The sequence below is a fragment of the Mastigoproctus giganteus genome, chromosome 8 (assembly GCF_048544385.1).
Source record: "Mastigoproctus giganteus isolate SK-2022 chromosome 8, ASM4854438v1, whole genome shotgun sequence".
In the NCBI taxonomy this organism is placed as follows: Eukaryota; Metazoa; Arthropoda; class Arachnida; order Uropygi; family Thelyphonidae; genus Mastigoproctus; species Mastigoproctus giganteus.
In genome coordinates, this window is record NC_143582.1 from 181705135 (window position 1) to 181724168 (window position 19034).

The 19034-nt window shown below is 42.5% G+C and overlaps 1 protein-coding gene across 3 annotated transcripts in view; it reads right to left on the reverse strand.

The window, feature by feature from the left end:
* Nucleotides 1-2813, reverse strand: part of LOC150082046 (TBC1 domain family member 1-like) — a 402976-nt gene extending 400163 nt beyond the window's left edge. For all 3 annotated transcript variants that reach the window (XM_090379078.1, XM_090379077.1, XM_090379079.1), the window contains exon 1: nt 1945-2813. In XM_090379078.1, coding sequence (XP_090235204.1) covers nt 1945-2526 — 582 coding nt within the window. In that variant the 5' untranslated portion in view covers nt 2527-2813. The remainder of the gene's footprint in view (nt 1-1944) is intronic.
* Nucleotides 2814-19034: the final 16221 nt, after the last annotated feature.

Below are 19034 nucleotides of genomic sequence, written 5' to 3' on the forward strand. Positions count from 1 at the left end.
TGCAATGCAGTTTTTCACAACAGCATCACTTCTGCATTCAATTTTATATTAAAATTTTAGATGAATTTTAAATCAACATTGCTTCTGCATTCATTATAAGCCAGCTAATTTTATTTTTCACTTAATCAAAATCCTTTGTTTTTAATATATTATACATATTTTAACAATTTCTTAAATTTAAAATGGTAAAATTAACTGAACCCATGTACAATTTAAGATCTTGCTGCTGCTGCTGCCATGCAGGGTCAGTCGTTTGCCCACACTCAAAATTAAAGCAGAGTCCAATTTTAAGTTATAGTTCTTGAATAAAATGCAATGATTATAATTAAATCTATACCCAATCTTGTTTCTAGATTAATAACAATTGCATTTTATGTTGATAATCTAATGTTTAAATTGATAATCATACCTAATGTTCTTGTTCCTGTAATAATGCTAAATATTATTTTTAAATATATATAAAAGACCCTCAGAATTATAATTTCCAGTTCGTTATTTTACACCTGGCTCAAGTAGTTTATTTTCTATCTAGCCAAAAAAACATTAGAGACGACCTGTTGATGGGTAAATAAAGATAGTCCAAATCATGGTTATACTAAACCTCGTCTGTGCTGGTTAATCTACGGTGACAAGATATTTTCTAATATTACTATCTCAGGGCAGTATTAAGGGTCAGCAGCCAAACACCAACATATCTGGTTTCCATTTAGGGACCACTTGGAAGTTCAACACCACCTCAGGTGTTGAACTTCTCGACAAAATGAAGAGTAGTGCTAGTTCTCTACTAGCCTTTGTCTATTTATCTTTCTCTAACCATTATAATGTTTTGCACACCTTTCTGCATCCTCTTAAAATATTTATACATTGGATTAGCTCGTGAATGAGGTTTATTTTGTCTGGATACACCAATTGATTTTTCATTACAACTATTTGTTTATATAATAGGCTATTACTAACTCACTTGGAAAAATTTTTATTGGGCATAGCCGCTAATAATTTCACAATGTTTACAAAACTTTAGCTAATATCATTGGCACTTAATGCGTATAAGAATTGTGAATATGCTTTTCAGGAAGCCATAAATCCGATGCCTGAAAACTGCATCTTTTCTTTGAAATAATATTAATTTATTAAAAATAAATCTTTATTTATTGTTATCGCTTAATGTCATATAATAAAACTAACTACAAAGTAGTTGTTGTGGGCATCATTTGCTCTTTCTCATATTGTGCTCTGCCTTCACGACGAGTTGCCATAATACTGCACTACCTCAAATAAGTAACGCTTCACTAATAGAGAAGACTATTGTTACTTATTCTCAGTGAGTACCACCACCCAGACATGTTTCAAGGCTATTGGCCTATCATCAGTGGGTGGGCAGGTACCCTAGTATTGCAGACATGACGACCCAGTTGTGAAGTTAATCGCACAATATGAGAGATGCCATATTGTGCGATATTATATAGATGTCTGCAATACTAGGGTACCTGCCCACCCACTGATGATAGGCCAATAGCCTTGAAACATGTCTGGGTGGTGGTACTCACTGAGAATAAGTAACAATAGTCTTCTCTATTAGTGAAGCGTTACTTATTTGAGGTAGTGCAGTATCATGGCAACTCGTCGTGAAGGCAGAGCACAATATGAGAAAGAGCAAATGATGCCCACAACAACTACTTCGTAGTTTTTTTAAGAGTGTCTATGGTGTATCTAAACACCAATATTATATAGATACTAAACTCTTAAAGTATTATGCCATGTGCATTTAATTATTTCAAATAAAACTAACACAGGCTTGGAAGCCTTTTCATTCACATATTAAATGCGACAGTGCAAGCCCAAAATAAAATTGTTGTTGACAAGTTAACAATGCAAAAATTTAAAACAAGAAAAAATAAATCAATAAATATACATATAGGTTAATGAAAAAATGTGCATATTTACCGTGCTCTCATCTGGCGCCTGAAAGACATGACACCTTAGCGGTTCGTCGAGAGAATCTTTCATTAAGTACGTAAAACACGTGTGATCATGCCCGGTCTGTGCAAACTTGGAAATATTTTGAAGTTTATGCTCGAATATAAATCGGCTATCTTCAGTAGCCACTGCTCTCAAACACAGTTCTCTCACTTCAAGATATATTGACAGACCATTGTGTAATCCATGTCGTTTGGTATCAGCGATTATCCAAGGAAGCATTGGAAGCGTATAACGACGGTCCAATACGGCAAAACCGAGGTAAGTCACTTGATGTGTTCGCTGAAAAGTTACATGATTTATATTAACTTTCCGATGAACTGCTTCATTATGAAAAGTGCTGTGTTTTTCATTCATCGTTACTGTTAAGTCGGACGGACTCTTTTCTACTGATAAAGTTTTCATGCTTTCGGTGGTAACAGCATCATCAGCTTTGCATGCTGAAGTTGGCCACAAAATTCCCCCGTTCTGCAAGCTAGCATTATCTGCTGGAGGAGTTTTAGAACCTCGTAGATTACAGGTTTTTGCAATTAAATTTAATGTTGCCATTAAGTAGCTTTAAAATTTTCAGAATAAACTCTAAGGCAGTATATGCTTTCAACAGTATCCCCACACAAAATCAGATGATCACATTGCAGCATTTAGCAAAACTAGTGAGAACACAATTCATGTATCACACTGAAGTGGAGCAACGGCAAGCATCTATTATAAAACACAATTCGAGGTGTACATTAAATACTATTATGATCATCCAAAATTGAACTCGAGATCTTTATTTTAAACAAGCAGCTCCACTAGAACATTATAACTCATAGGAAACTTATCGCGCACACAGAGCAAACGAAGCCACCAGCCGCTCAGCGCCGGCAATAAGTGTTAACTTGCCGTTCGCGTAAACTTAGAGGGAAAAAATTTACTAATTCTGAAAAGCGCCCTCTACTACAATATAATGCAGCTAAAAGTAAATGAATGTCTTCAATACCAGCTGGCAAGTGTCGAATCGAAACTAACTTTGCGGTATTCAACGGTGCCATTTCCGTGCTTGTAGAGGCTTTTAGACGTTCTCTAAAATATATTGTATGTTTGCATTTTTGAAAAAATTTGTTATTGAAAGTTGAACTGTAGAGACTTTGCACATTCATTTTACATCGTGCTTCATGATCTAAGCCCATTGTCTTTCAAATACTAGAGGAAGGGTGGTGGAACATTTCGGAGACACGGATAACAAGACGTACCGCATTTTGGCATGAAATTTCCCTTGAAAGGAGGAAAAAAAAAAAAAAAACGGGTGTTCGGGGAGGAGGGGAGAACATTAGGGCTAGGCCCCATGATTCGTTCTCTGATAATCATTTCGAGATTATAAAAATAATAACAGATAGTACACTAGAAAATACCCATGAACTTCGTATATAGAAACAACGTGACTAGTTAAAACATTCCATTAGTTGACGAAAATGCTGAATCCATGTTAACCCCAGGGGCTCACATCTGGTTAGCCCCTGGGCTTGGCACACCCAGGGTCCTGAGCTTCTCTTTCTTGGTAATTCCCCCCCCCCTCTCTCTCTCTCTCAGGGTAATTTTAAAAAAAAAATTTTTTGGCTGGTGCAGCATAAGCAACAGGCCGCCGTAGCCTAGTGGTCAGGCGTGAGGGTGCATAAGTATACGTGCCTTGAGTGACCACGGTTCAAGCCCGTGACTACTCAATACGGCGCTGTTTCTTGTATTCTGTCTATCTTGTGAACTCCTCTCACCGTTTGGTCGTCCCGGAGTATAAACAGATTATTTATTTATTTATTTATTCCTTGCACCATGTGGCTAATACATAATAATAAGTCAAATATTTCAGGATATATAACAAGTATTTATAACAATATAATTAATATGTAACAACTATCAATGTTACCTTTACACATTTTATCCAATTACATATATACTGCCTACCAAAACGTATCAGACATCCCCGTTTTCTTAGTCCATTGGAATTTCCCGCAGATAAAAAAGTGACTCAGACTGGTATATAAAGAAGTCGTATAAGCCACACAAGTGAGTTATTCTTTTCATGGTACATAAAGCTGAGCCGTCTCATTTCGAGAAGAGTATTATTGTCGAATGTCACACTGCTGTCATGTTGATTGGTACAATTACTAACATAGGACATGTATTCACTGTTTAGGCGGTTTCCCGGGATTCCCCTATAATCCATCTATGTCATCTGTGGTGCAGTAGCTCTGCATAGCCAGTCATGTGGGTTTGTGTGCTTAACATCGTGTTGCGTTTTATGACTGTCCTCTTAGCAGCTAATCCTGGAAATTCGCTGGCTAGTTCCCGTCCCACGCCACATGGAGACTAGTTGCTATTCTGTTAAGTGAAGCTCTGTACCGAGCTGCCCTGCAGGACCTTGGGGTTCCAGAAGACTAGCCTTAAAAAATCACAAAGGGAGGAAAATTGAGAAGAAGATGGTGAGTTATAGTTGAGTCAACTATGGATTAAGATAGAAAAGACAATCCTGAGAATTAATGCAGGATTGGGAGCCTACGAGCAGAACAAGTTTTGTTTATATATATATATATACAGACATATATCTCCATCATCTTCAGCCATTGTCGATCCACAGCAGGATGAAAGACTCCTCAACACGTTTTCAGCAACTGCGGTCTTGTGCTTTCTGTTGCCATTGTGCACCAGCAAATTTCACGATTTCATGGCCATATATATAAACCGCCCTCGTGGGTAGCACAGTTGGTAGAATCACTGTCCTCCCTCACACCGTGTGGAAAAGACCTGAGGTTGAGTCCCGTCAATGGCGGGAGGAATTTTTAAGGATCTTTTTCACAACGTGGCTGACTTAGTCGGTTTCAAACAAGGGCAGCATGGTTCTTTCTCCTGGAAACTCGAGTTTTTCGTCCAAAAAACAAATTCGACTCAGAACACATGCAATATACAGACAATATACACGGAGCAATATGGCTTTAGCGGCAGACAAAATCTAAAAGAACAACATCAAGACCAACAAATTGGTCTTGCCTGACCAATTTGATTGGATACTATGATGCAGTCACAAAGGAACTGGATGCAGGGAATAACTTTGATATTATATACTTGGATCTTAGAAAGGCTTTTGATCTAGAGACCTCAGTATACCGCAAACCCATGTGGTGCGGTCAATTCACCAACTACGGGTCCGGCCACGCTCCAAGCCATCTCAATAGCACTGCCCGCACCCTGTTCTCCAGGGCCTGGAGCCATTCCAGCACCGACACAATTAGACGTAACGAGATCTCCCGTGTGAAGGCGGACTTAACCAGATGCGGTTATCCATCCCATGTACTAAACAGATGCTTGTTACAGGCACAAGAACTTACTTCCAACCCAAGACCTCCGAAGCAAGTCGGCATATCATCCGCCTACATTCCGTACTATCCAGGAGTGTCAGGACGTATCTCGAAGATCCTGAGAAGTTACAACATAAAATGTGTACAATTACCAGGTAGGAACCTACGTTCACTTGTCTCCAGTGTGAAGACCCCTGTCACACCTGTCTTACGCAGCAATGTAGTGTACCGTATCACCTGTAGGGCCTGTAACAGTTGCTACGTGGGTGAGACATCGAGACGTCTCCAGGATCGCCTCACGGAACACGACAGAGCAATCCGGCTTGCCGAAACTGACCAGTCCGCGCTTGCAGAACATTTTTGGGCTACCAACCACGATCTTGACCCCAAGCGCGACTTTGAGATAGTGGACCACGCGCGACACTTTCGCCACCGCCTATGGCTAGAGTCACTAAACATAATGAACAACCCTAAGGCATTAAATCGCCAGAAAGGCATGCGTATACATCCAATCCTGGAGACAACCGTTTTATTGATGGATGATCACTGGCGCAAGGCAGCACACGTCCGTGCTACAACAATGACGAATGAGTAACGTGCCACACTTTGCTTGTAGCGTATTTAAAAAAAATTTTATCAGTTGAGAAAGGGACACGAGTTCCGAAAGCTTCTGGAAATATTTTATTTTATTTTATTTTATACTGGGTATACTTTAAATAAATATCTGTTAAGCTTTTGATACTGTTGCACATGGAAGACTGCTGCACAAATTGGAGCAGTGTGACATTGGAGGCAAATTGCTGCTATGGATAAAGGGGTGGCTGAGGGGGAGAAGACAGAGAGTGGTAATCAATGGACACTGCTCGTCGTGGACTAATGTTATTAGTGGAGTCCCTCAGGGCTCAGTGTTAGGTCCATTATTGTTTTCTGTATTCATAAATGATATTGATGATGGTATATCAAGCTTAATGTCGAAGTTTGCAGACGATACAAAGGTTGGCAGAGTTGTCAAGGACACTACTGACACTATGCTGCTGCAACAGGATCTGGAAAGGTTGAGCAGATGGGCTGAGAGGTGGCAAATGAAGTTTAACATTGACAAATGTAAAGTACTACACATGGGAAACAGCAACCCCAGAGCAACGTATCAACTCTGTGGTACTACACTGACAGAGGTAGAGAATGAAAGGGACCTGGGGGTATTTGTGCAGGCAGATATGAAGTTCTCTGAGCAGTGCAGACGGGCTGCAAGAGTAGCTCATGGTGTATTGTCAATGATATATAGGAATTTTTCTAGCAGGGATAAGGAGGTGATTATTCCCTTGTATAAGGCAATGGTCAGGCCACACCTAGAGTACTGTATACAGGTCTGGAGGCCTCATTTCAAGAAGGATGTAGAGCTGCTGGAACGAGTACAGAGAAGGGCAACAAGATTAGTGAATGGAACAAAGGGGTGCTCTTACGAAGAAAGGCTTAAGTTTTGCAAATTACAGTGTCTGGAGACTAGGCACCAGCGAGGTGATCTGATAGAGGTGTATAAAGCCTTGAATGGTTTGAGCATGCTCAATGCTGATGGGATTCTTCCTCTCGCTCAGAATAATCACCTGAGAGGGCATAAATTCAAATTGACGAAAGACAGATGTAGGATAGACGTGCGGAAATTTGCCTTTAGCCAGTGGGTGGTTGGTTGGTGGAACAGACTTCCATCCCTTGTCGTGGAAGTTGATAGCCTAAATAAGTTTAAGGCTCAGCTGGACAGGTATTTTGAACGAACAGGGGGGTGAAGTGGAAGTGGGTTTTTTTTTTTTGGCTGATGCTGCATAAGCTTGCTTTCTTGCATCAAATGCCTCTACTAATGCTAATGCTAATGCTAATGCTAACATATATATAAACAAATAAGTTCTATGAAACATGTGTATAAACCAATAGCCATATACATATACGCTGAGTGATCACTGAATTATGACCACCTACCTAATACTTCGTAGGTCCTCCTTTTACCCTCCTTTTACAGCAGCTATCTGACGTGCATTGATTCAACAAGATTTCGGAAGTGTTCGGGAGGTAGGGCCAACCAAGCTGAATGTAATGCAGTTAACAATGCAGACATGGTGGTGATTGATGTATCCAGACGCCTGATATGCCTTTCCATATTCTCCCACAAGTGCTCTATGAGATTGATATTGGGAGAGTTCGGAGGCCAATCGATATGCTGTAAGTCAGAACTGTGTTCCTCAAATCATTCCTGCACAACAAGTGCCCGATGGCTCGGCGCATCGTCATCTTGGAAGACACCATCGCCATTCGTGAAAAAGTGTAACATAGCGGCGTGTACAGAGTCAGCAAGCATTTGACAAAAGCGGAGACCACTGTACGTTGTTCCACATACACCAGGGGACCACGTTCCTGCCAGTGAAACATGCTCCACATCATACAACTGCCTCCACCAGCCTGCACTTTGATACCATGCATGATGGATGAAGAGCCTCATGTTGTTCACGCCAAATCCGTACACGACCATCCACGGTGTGGAGTAAATAACGTGACTCATCCGACCAGCACACCTTCTTCCAGTCTTCTAACGTACAACTTGCATGCTCTTTGCACCAGGCGAGCCTTTTATGCCAATGAACCTTGGTTAGGAGAGCATAGGGTCGTCTGCTGGTATAGCTCATACGTGCGTGCGATGCATAGTCATGCCAGGTATTGTTCCGGGTTGGCTCATTTTGTATTGGGTAGTCAACTCTTCAACAGTGCTGTGCCTCTTTGCCTGTACGAGTCTTCGGACCCAGCGCTCTCCTCTAACATCAACCTTTCGCTGACCTTTGCTGTTTTGCCGTCGGGTAGTTGTATGACCATTTTGACGCCAGTCCTAGTACACTTTAACTGCGGCGGCTCTCGAACACCACACCAGTTCAGCCGTTTGGGAAATCGAGACACCAGCTCGTCAAGCACCCATAATCTGTGCTTTATCAAAGTCCGATAAATTCTTCCTTTTACCCATCACGCTCGGAATTTTACTACCTACTGAACCACTGACACCTTATCTATGATACGTAGGTCGACTAACTGCGCACTCTCGTACCTCACTTGGTCAACAGGTCGCATTCAGGTTTCATAAGGGTGGTCATAACTCAGTGATCACTCAGTGTATATAATCCAATAAGTGGCGTAGATGAGACATCGTGTCATCTACACCACATATAAATCTTTTAACTTTTATTACCTTTAATTTATTTATAATTATAAAATAAAATTAAAAACGATATACATTAACACTGACGGATAACACCAGCATTTGGCCGTTTATCCTATGAGACTTATCGCATAGGGCATAGGCCATAGCGGTCAGTCCATAACCTCGGAAAGGTAGGTCTCCACTCATAAAAACCATTATTCAGTTCTTTTTTCCTGTATTATCTTATTGGGAAGTTTCAACAATCTTTTAAATTTCTGAACATCCTCAGTAAATTCACTATAGTTTATACTTTCACTAAAATCATTTTAACAAAATGCTCTTGTTATTACTCCGGCACAGTGGAGTTTACTCCAGGTCAGTGGAGTTTGCAATAAATCATCAATACATACGTTAATCGTATTTAGCAGTCACGGGCTTGAACCCCGTCCCAATAAAAGAGCGAGTGCTACTGCACTCACGCTCCTGACCTGACATTCTACACTTATATCGCTGTAGAGACTGCAATTTACTAATACATGGAAAACATTATTATTATTATTATTTCTGCTCTTATATTATTTCTCCCTGATTGGTGGTTCCACCTCGTGACGGGTATTGCTACCAAGTACACAGGCTGGTTGTTGTTAAGTCTGATGTTACTGTTGGTCGAGGCACTCTCTGACAATCCTACAGGTGTTCAGGATTGCGAGTTTATGGAGTTCCTTGTATGTGTTCGCTGGGAGACCTATTGCTGCTAGGCTGTTATGTAGGGTCTTTGGCACCATACTTGTGGTTGAAACGATGGTCAGGATGGTCGTTACTTGTTGCATATGCCACATCTCTTTGATCTCCTGTCTTAAGTTCGTGTACTTCCTGATTTTTTTCCCTATGGGTTTTCTGTAGGTTGCCAGTGTTGGGTACCGCTATGTCAATCAGATAGGTAGCTTTTTCTTCTTGTCCACAAGGGTTATATCCGGTCTGTTGTGCGGGATTGTCCTATCCGTTATTATGGCGTGGTCCCAGTACAGCGTGTGGGTTGAGGTCTCTAGTATTGCCTGGGGTTCGTACTAGTAGTACTGTACACTTTCTTCAACCAACTGGTATTTCCTTGCTAGCGTCTGATGTATTATCCTGGCTACCTGGTCGTATCTATGAGTGTACTCGTCTAGGTGATCACGTTGCATCCCGCGGTGATGTGCTGGATCGTTTCTGAGGCCAGGTGGCATCGTGGACAATTGTCATCTAACACTCCGGGCTCCTTGGCGATGTATTTTATATAGTTCCTCGTGTTGATTACCTGGTCTTGTACGGCGAGAGTGAATCCTTCAGTCTCTGGGAAGAGCGTCCCGCTCGTAAGCCATGCATTGGAAAATTATTATTAATTCCACTCCGTGACGGGTACTGCTACCAAGTACACATGGTAGTAATGTCTGGTATTACTGTCGGTCGAGGAAATCTCTGACTGTCCTACGGGTGTTCAGGATCGCGACTTTCTGGAGTTCCTTGTAGGTGTTCTCTGGGAGACCTATTGCTGCTAGGCTGCTATGTAGAGTCTTTGGCACCATACCGGTGGTTGACACGATGATTGGGACGGTTGATACTTCTTGCATATGCCACATCTCCTTGACCTCATGTCTCAGGTTCATGTACTTCCTAATTTTTTCCTCGTGGGTTTTCTGGACATTGCTAGTATTCGACACCGCTATGTCGATCAGGTAGGTAGCCTTTTCCATCTTGTCCACAAGGGTTATGTGCGGTCTCTTGTGCGGAATGGTCTTATCCGCTATTATGGCGCGATCCCAGTACAGCTTGTGGGTTGGGGTCTCTAGTATTGCCTGGGGTTCGTACTTGTATTTTGGTACACTTTCTTTGGTCAACTGGTATTTCCTCGCTAGCTTCTGATGTATCCTGGTTACCTGGTCGTGTCTATGAGAGTACTCAGTCTGGGTGATCACCTTGCCCCCCGCAGTGAAGTGTTGAATCGTTTCTGAGGCCAGGTGGCATCGTCGACTGTGTCAGCTGACATTCCGGACTCCTTTGCGTTGTATTTTCTATAGTTTCTGGTGTTTATTACCTGGTCTTATTATTATTATTATTATTATTATTATTATTATTATTATTATTATTATTATTATTATTATTAGCCATATGGTGCAAAAAAGCCTGAGGCTTATGCTGCACCACCAACAAAAAAAAAAAAAAAAAAAAAAAAAAAAATCCGAGTTACCCTGAGAGAGAGAGAGAGGAATCACCAAGAAAGAGAAGAATGAAGATATCCAGCTCAGGACCCTGGGTGCCACGCCCATATTCACCAGATGTGAGCACCTATTCACTACATAAACAAAACTCTTATGCTAAGTTTTTGTTCGTATATACTTCAAATAACCCATTTCAGTATTTGGAATAAATTTTTAGGCTCCCTCGTCCGATTCACAGCATCTCTGTGGCCACAGAGCCTCTAGGTGCACCTGTGTTTTAAACATTTCGTTCTTGAGCAAGTGTCTTTCATATTCAATATTTTCATCTGAACACCATGCAATATATCTCTTCTCTGATTTATCTTAGTATAATATAAAAGCACTTTCTTTCCTATTGATAAATCTATAGACCCTTTGGCCGCTATATTTTGCAGTGCTTCAGGGAAAACAGTCCTATAAGTTTCAAACATGCATAATAATATGACTCTCTTCGTAGTCATTAACTTCTTTCTAATCGCAACGTTCTAGACTATGACCGCAGGCAGTGCTGCGGCCCGGACAGAATGGTTTTTCGGCGCCCTTTACTGGAGATATATATATTTTTTGCCTCACTGTTCTTCTGTTTTGGCGCCCCGGGCAGGAGCCCTGCTAGCCTGTAACCTTAATCCGGCACTGTGCCCTAGAGAGCGGCAGCACAAGTCAGAACAGGGAGGAACACACGCTCATAGAACATGTTCAAGGAACTGTCCATAAAACCCCCATTGAATAAAACCTCAATTTTCCTGAAACCAATTGGTAAATTTCCCGTCTTTTGTTTTAATATCTTGCATGTTCTAATATGTCAATTTCTCTTCTAAAATAATTCTGAGATACTTAATCTTGTAACACATCACCCCCAGGGGGTCACATCTGGTGAGTATGGGCTCGGCGCACCCAGGCTGCTGAGCTGGATATCATCATTCTTCTTTTTCTTGGTGATTCCCTTCTCTCTCTCTCTCTCTCTCTCTCTCTCTCTCCCTCCCTCTCTCTCTCGCTGTCTCTCTCTTGGGGTTATTCAGAAATTTTTTTTTTGACTGGTGCAGCATAAGCCTCAGGCTTCCTTACACAATAATAATAATAATAATAATAATAATGGGCGCGATGGCCCAGTGGTTACAACACTGGACAACCAGCCTGATGGAGTTGTTCGGCGGAAGCGAACGCGGCTCCACCATGCTGTGAGACCGATGTAGTAATAGTAATAAATTAATTAATAGTAATAAAAAAGTAATAAATAAATATACATCGTGAAATTCGCTCCAAAGGACTACATAACCCAAGGTCGGAGTAGCGGCTAAGGCTAATTGTGGCGCCATCTTCCACGGTCTCCAGAGGAAGACAGTGGAGCGAGTGGCACTGTCCCCGGTATGGCTACAACAAGAGAAGGCCAAGACCATTCAGCCCCGCCAACTAGAAGTGCTTCCTGCGCAACTGCGCTAAAACGCCAACGCATGAAGTGGAGCATCGAAATGAATACGTACATCACGCAAGCATACTACGAAATAACGAAGCTGGAGACCGATATGACAACTTACAGGGCGAGACTACATACCAAGTGGCTGGAACGATTCCTGGATATTCAGGTCACCGAACAGCGAATAGCGGACTAGAGAAAGACCATCGTCACGAAGGACCTGATAGCTCCTGCAATCTTGGAAAAAATCAAGCAGGACGGAACCAGAGGAGGAAGAACATATCACCACTGAATCAGAGGAGGAAGAGCAAGAAGAAATACAACCCACAACAGCTGAAGTGGAAAGCGACGAGGTCATGATATCCAGAAAAGAGGACGAGTGGAAGAACTCCCTAACAGAATTCAAAGGAATGAACCCCACAAAGACTAATGTGAAGCCGAAGCAGAGACCGAATAGAACCTTGTAGAGAGTCACAGATCACCTCAATCGGCACATTTTACCCCACTACCTCGACAGCAATGGCGCAACACTGGAAGCCATCAACACAGCGTGTATTGTGCTGCGGTAGCAGCCACGATGATTAATGAAAGAGAAACATGAGACCATCAGCAGAAGAAACGAAAACAGAAGGAACCGCCAGCTTGGGAAAGAAGACTTCAGCAGAATATATAAGAATTAAGAGTTAAGATAGGGCAATTTACCCAGTACCAACCGGGCAATAGGAGTAAGAAATTAATGGGAAAAGTGAAGAGCATCCTCGAGAGAGATGGCACCCACAAACTAACAAACTGTTATATTAAGCTACCGGAATATTTAAAGTCATCTGCCTGCTGTGTGTCTTATGTCTGTTAATTGCGTGTGTTTCTGTGGTCGATTTTGTCTGTTTTGCTGAACAAAAAAACCCAGTTTCTGGGGGGGGGGGAAGGAACCTTGCTATCTACACTTGAGATAGCAAGGTTTAACTAACTAACTCAGCCACAGAGTGAAAAAAGCCCATTAAAGTTTCTCGAGTCATTGACGGGATTCGATCCAGGGCCATTTCCACCCGGTGTGGGGAGGACGGTGACAATACCATTGTGCTACACGCGCAGACAGACAGTGCTCACAGCAAACATGAGACAAAAAATCAGAGAATAGAGACTACTTGGACACATTGAAGCAGAACCTGCTTGCACTCAGCAAGAGACTACGCCGACACAAAGAGAGCTCTCAGAGGAAAATAAACAACGGAATCTTCGATGAGGACCAAAGAGGCTTCTAGCGGAGCCTCGGAGAAGACGGAAAAGAAGGGAACGGACCAACCGAGCAGAAGACGATTGAGGAGTTCTGGAGAAACATATGGAGCAGAGAAGTAAGACATAACAGCCGAGCTCCCTGGATAGAACTAGAACGCAAGAAACCCAAGGACGTACAAGAAATGAGAGGGTGGGAGATTCGGGAAGAAGTAGTAAAACAGACGATCAGGAACCCTCACAACTGACGAACTCCAGGATTAGATAACATCCACAACTACTGGTACAAGAAGCTCGCTTGTGCACACAAGCACCTGGCAGAGCGGTTCACCCGAATAATAAGGCACCCAGTGATAATCCCAAAGTTTCCCACTCAATGAATCACATATCTGAAGCCTAAAGACGAAGATACAAGAAACCCGGCAAAATACAGGCTAATCACTTGGAGATATCAGACCACTTGGAGAGCCAGAACATAATGGCCGAACAGCAGAAAGGATGCCAGCAGCTGAGCAAAGGATGCAAGGAGCAATTAACCAAAGATGCCGTGGGTATGGAGCAAGCCTAAAAAAAACTATTATATTTAGGCCACCCGAATAATGAAATTCATCTGCCGTGCTGTGTCTTGTGTGTGTTAATTGCGTGAGTTCTATGGCCGATTTGTCTGTTTGCTGGACGAAAAACCCGTTTCTGGGGAAAAAACCTTGTTATCTACGCCTGACACCGACTAACTCAGCCACGGAGTGCATTTAAAGTTCCTCGCGTCATCGACGGGATTCGAACCCGGGCCTTTTCCACCCGGTGTGGGGAGGACGGTGACGATACCAATGCGCTACTCGCAGACTGGAGTAAGCCTTTAAGAAGCGCCGCAACATGTACACAGCCTACATCGATTACTGCAAGGCTTTCGACTTCGTGCGTCATAACTGGCTAATAGAGGCGCTGAACATCTACAAAGTCATTCCGATAGTGACAAATTTCCTAGGAGAAACGATGGCGAAATGGAGTACCACCATTAAGGTCGAAAACATCACAACCAGGCCAATCCCCATCAGGAGAGGAATCTTTCAGGAAGATGCCCTGAGGCGATTGTGGTTCTGTATAGCACTAAACACGCTGTCCATGCTCAACAGTAGGATGTACGGATATAACCTCAAAGAATGAAGGAAGAACCTGTACACCCTCACCCACCTGATGTACAAGGATGACATCAAACTCAATGCGGTAACCGAGAAGCACCTCCAGCCACTACTCCAGATCACCGAAGAATTCAGCAGTGATATTAGGATGGAATTTGGTCTAGAGAAATGCAAGACCCACGGATTGCGCCAGGGAAAATTAGTCAACCGAAACTACCAGCTGCAGACTGGTAAAGAAATCGAAGCCATGGAAGAGGGAGAGGCTTACAAATACTTGGGTATGGTGCAGGCTCAGCAGTTGCAGCACAAGGAAATTAAGGGCTGTCTGACCGAAAAATACCATCAGAGACTCAGAATCCTGCTGAAAGCAAAGCTAAACGGAGGGAACACAGTTAAAGCCATAAACACTCATGCAGTCCCAGTGCTAACATACTCCTTAAGGGTTAGGCTAGTATTAGTATTAGTATTAATAATGGCCGCATGGTGCAAGAAAACCTATGGCTTATTTATTTTTTTTCTTTATTATTCTTTATTAACAAAAACAACAAGCGGCCCCTAGCCAGAAACTGGCAAATCCGCTATGTACATACATAGATATATATACAATGATATATATATGATACAATATATAATGACACATACAATGACATATACATATAATCGTGTTAAGTACAATGTTATAAGTGTAATGAATATGTAACATGTTCACACAGCAAATCACATCACGCAACTAATCAGAAGTATTAATTGTGGCACAGGAACCACAACACAGCAGTCTTTTTCTGTCCTAGAAAGAACGAAAACCACATCCACTGGTGGTAGTGCTATACTAGGATACCAGCTTAAAAAAAAAAAAAAAAAAAAAAAAAAAGTAGATGACAGGCGATATCAGTTTTAAGAAATATCGATAGACATTGCAGGTGTTGGGTTGGTTCCTTGTTGTTGACATGTTGATAAACTTGAGAACAGTTGCTTTCTTTTGGTGAATACGCCACTTCATTTCCTTCAGAGAAGTTGCTGACAGCAGCTTGTAGTGTAAATCTGTCATCGTGGTATAGGCTGCAGCGATACTGAATGTGCGTCCAGGCTCAGTCGTAGTTGGAACAGGTGTCAGTCTAGTTATTTTGTGCTCCTACATTTACTTAAAATTCAAGTATAATTAAACAACGAAGTATAAAGTATTTGGGGTATTCTGAAAGCTAAAGATGTCATCTACACAACAGAGACAACTATTGGACCCGAATCTTTGAGGTAAATTTGCTTTTGATAACTTTAGATTGACATAGTTATATGTTTTAGCAGTAGTGATTGGTAGCACTTGGAACATACCACTTAAAGTGAATACCAACCTAAAGCAGCTAAGTGGTTAATCCCTGCCTAAAGCAACGAGGCACCAACCCTCTGCCTTTTATTCTCTGAGAAGAGAAAGTAGTTACACTCGTTTACTGTATACTTGTTCGAGTTTCACAAGGTCAAGCTAAATGGGATTGTCCACGCATACAAGATGGAAATCTATTTACAGAGCGATTACAAATTCACCCCACTTGATCAGTGTTCATATAATTTTCGAAAACATTTAAGCCAGCCTGCAAAGTAAACAAAATCTTCTGCGATTCTCTAAAAGACTATAGTTATGGAATCCTGAAAAATTGTATTGCCCTTTTTTCTGGAATTTTGCGCTGAACTAAAACCATGTCAGATTCCGACGTTGAATATATCAACAGAGACCGCGCAGACGCTGGCAGACGCACTAGAAATGCTAATCTCCTTCATGAGAACGATGAAGCTATGAGAGAACTAAAGAGGCAAAAAAGCACACGGAAAGCTAGGACAAAACATAGATCTGGCACAGAGTTCCCCCCCCCCCACTGTAAGGGATATACCTGGGTACCCAGGTAGGGATTAGGGATACATCCAGCGGATCGGATACAGATAACATTGATGACAAGGAAGAAACACTACAGGGGACCCCAATTGACCAATTCTTAAAACTGCGCGACATCCTTGAGAAATATATGGCCAAGAAGACCAACAGAATCACTGCCGTCACTCGCGCAGGCATTATTAGAATATGGTCGAAAATGGAGGGCATTGTTTACCATTTGCATACAGATAACGAGAAAATGTCGGCCAAATTAGACCTACTCACACAAGAACGGGAAAACAAAATGCTACAACGCCCCCGTTCTTTTGCCGAGGCGTTGAGGAATGACACTTCATCGCTCAACGAAGAGGTCCCTGTGCAAAAAAATACTATCAGGAAATCTGACAAAAGAACAGCTAAATCGCACGTTATCCTGGTGAAACCCACACAGGATACGCAACTAACAACTAGCGACGCAGTTAAGGATGTCTTAACTAGCAATCTCAAGGAGCACATGAAAACCCTAAAGATCAAAAGCATAAGAAAAACCAGGATGCCTGGTGTTATCATTGAAACGGATACTAGGGAGGAGGCACTCACTATACTAAAGAGTTCAGAAATCTCCAACATAGGACTGAAGGCGGAAACGCCAAAACGAAAAGGACCTTCCATTATCCTCTTCGGTCTGGACAATAGTACTACTCCTCAACAGCTAAAGGAGGAAATATACTTCAAAAAACCTTAGCGCGCATACAGCAGAGGACGACGTTGATGCTGACATTATACCAAAACATATCACGAAGTCTAAGTCAGCTGCTACAGTTAACTGGGTAGTCGAACTTTCCTCCAGAGCGTGGAAGGTTATTAGCCAACATGAGAGAATCTACATCGGATGGAGGAAGGGGGGGCACCGATTCAAGGAGTACGTTCCAGTTCCCAAATGTTTCAGGTGTCTGCAATTTGGGCACACATCGCACACCTGCAACCAACGGGTCCCAACGTGTGGTCACTGTACCCAGCGGGGACATGAGTTCAAAGACTGCCCTAAAAGGGAGAAACCAGCAGCTTGTGCAAACTGCAAACGGTCTAAAATACCCCACTGCACTCCATCAGGGATGCAAACTGCCCTGTATATATAAAATTTAAGGGAATATACCAAGATAGAACCAATTATGGACAGACGGTCCACCCAACCACCAATACAGAAGAAGCTGAATTTCTTGCAGATTAATGCACAGCATGCCAGAGCAGTGGTTGAACAAATTAAATTAAAAACAGAGGAAGAAAATATTGACATAATTATGCTCCAGGAGCCTTATGCCTACAGGGGTCACAGGTTATCCAGCTTCATACAAAATCATTCAAGGTACTACAGATGCACCACGGGCCGCAATCCTAGTCAGTAACACTGAAGTCTCTGTAACTAAAGTAGTAGCTCCACTTTGTACATCCTTTAGTGCCTGTGCTCAAGTTCTTACTGCCATGGGATCCTTACATCTGCTCTCACTCTATAGCAGACCTGGTGAAGACATCTCAATTGCGATCGTCATAATACAAACAGCACTTGACCTTCTCCCAGGGGGTAAGCTACTCATAGCCATGGACGGGAATTGTCGCTCCCCCCTGTGGCATAGTCAAACACCTGATCGTACGGTCACTCGAAATGGGGAAGAACTTGGAAAATTCATCCTTGCCTCCAGACTACAAGTACTCAACCAGCCTGGAAATCTCCCCACATACAGTAGCACCCTCTGGGAAAGTACCATCGACATCACCCTGACCACGCCGACTATTTCTGGAAAGTTCAGCAAGTGGAAGGTTAATGAAGCATGGACCACTTCTGACCACAGAGCAATCACCTATTCTCTTGGCCGCTCCGTGGATCGCATTCCCCCAATACCAAGGGATGTAGTGCGATTCTGCACAAAGAAAGCTGACTGGCCACGCTTTCAAGCCGAACTTCTAAGAAGACTTCATGAAGATTCTTCACAACTGAAGAATCATCAAAGAGGCCTGTGCAATGGCAATCCCCAAGAGAAGACCCTTCAAAAACGCAGTCTCTTGGTGGAATGCTGAACTACAAGATATGAAGAAAAGAGTCCACCAAGCTCGTAAAACTTTTCAGAGAGCCCGTGCTCACCTCCCACCCTTGGAGGTCGAAGCCGCAAAAGACAGTTACCGATTCTTACACTACCATGATTAGACGCTGCAAAAAAGCCTCATGGCAGAATTTGGTCTTGATCACAGGAAATGATAACCCCTGGGGAGTTGTCTATCGTATCGTTCTGAACAAACTCCCTAGAGGTGAAGTCCTCAGTACAACTGTAAAGCCTGATGGTTCTTCCACCTTCACGTGGGAGGACTCTGTCCATAACATGCTAAATGCCCTCTTTCCAACAGATGATGCACAGCTAACTGAAGAGCAACTACAGATTGTTACCGCTAACGATTCTTATACAACAGAAAATACTGAAGAACCATTTACAAATGACGATCTAAAAGCTGCACTGGACAAAACTAAAGAAAATAAAACTCCTGGCAATGACCTCCTCGAGGTGGATGTTATCAAGAAATTTGCAACCTACTTCTCTAACACCATGCTCGCCACTTTCAACAGATGCCTAATGGAAGGCCACTTTCCTGCTATCTGGAAGGAGGCA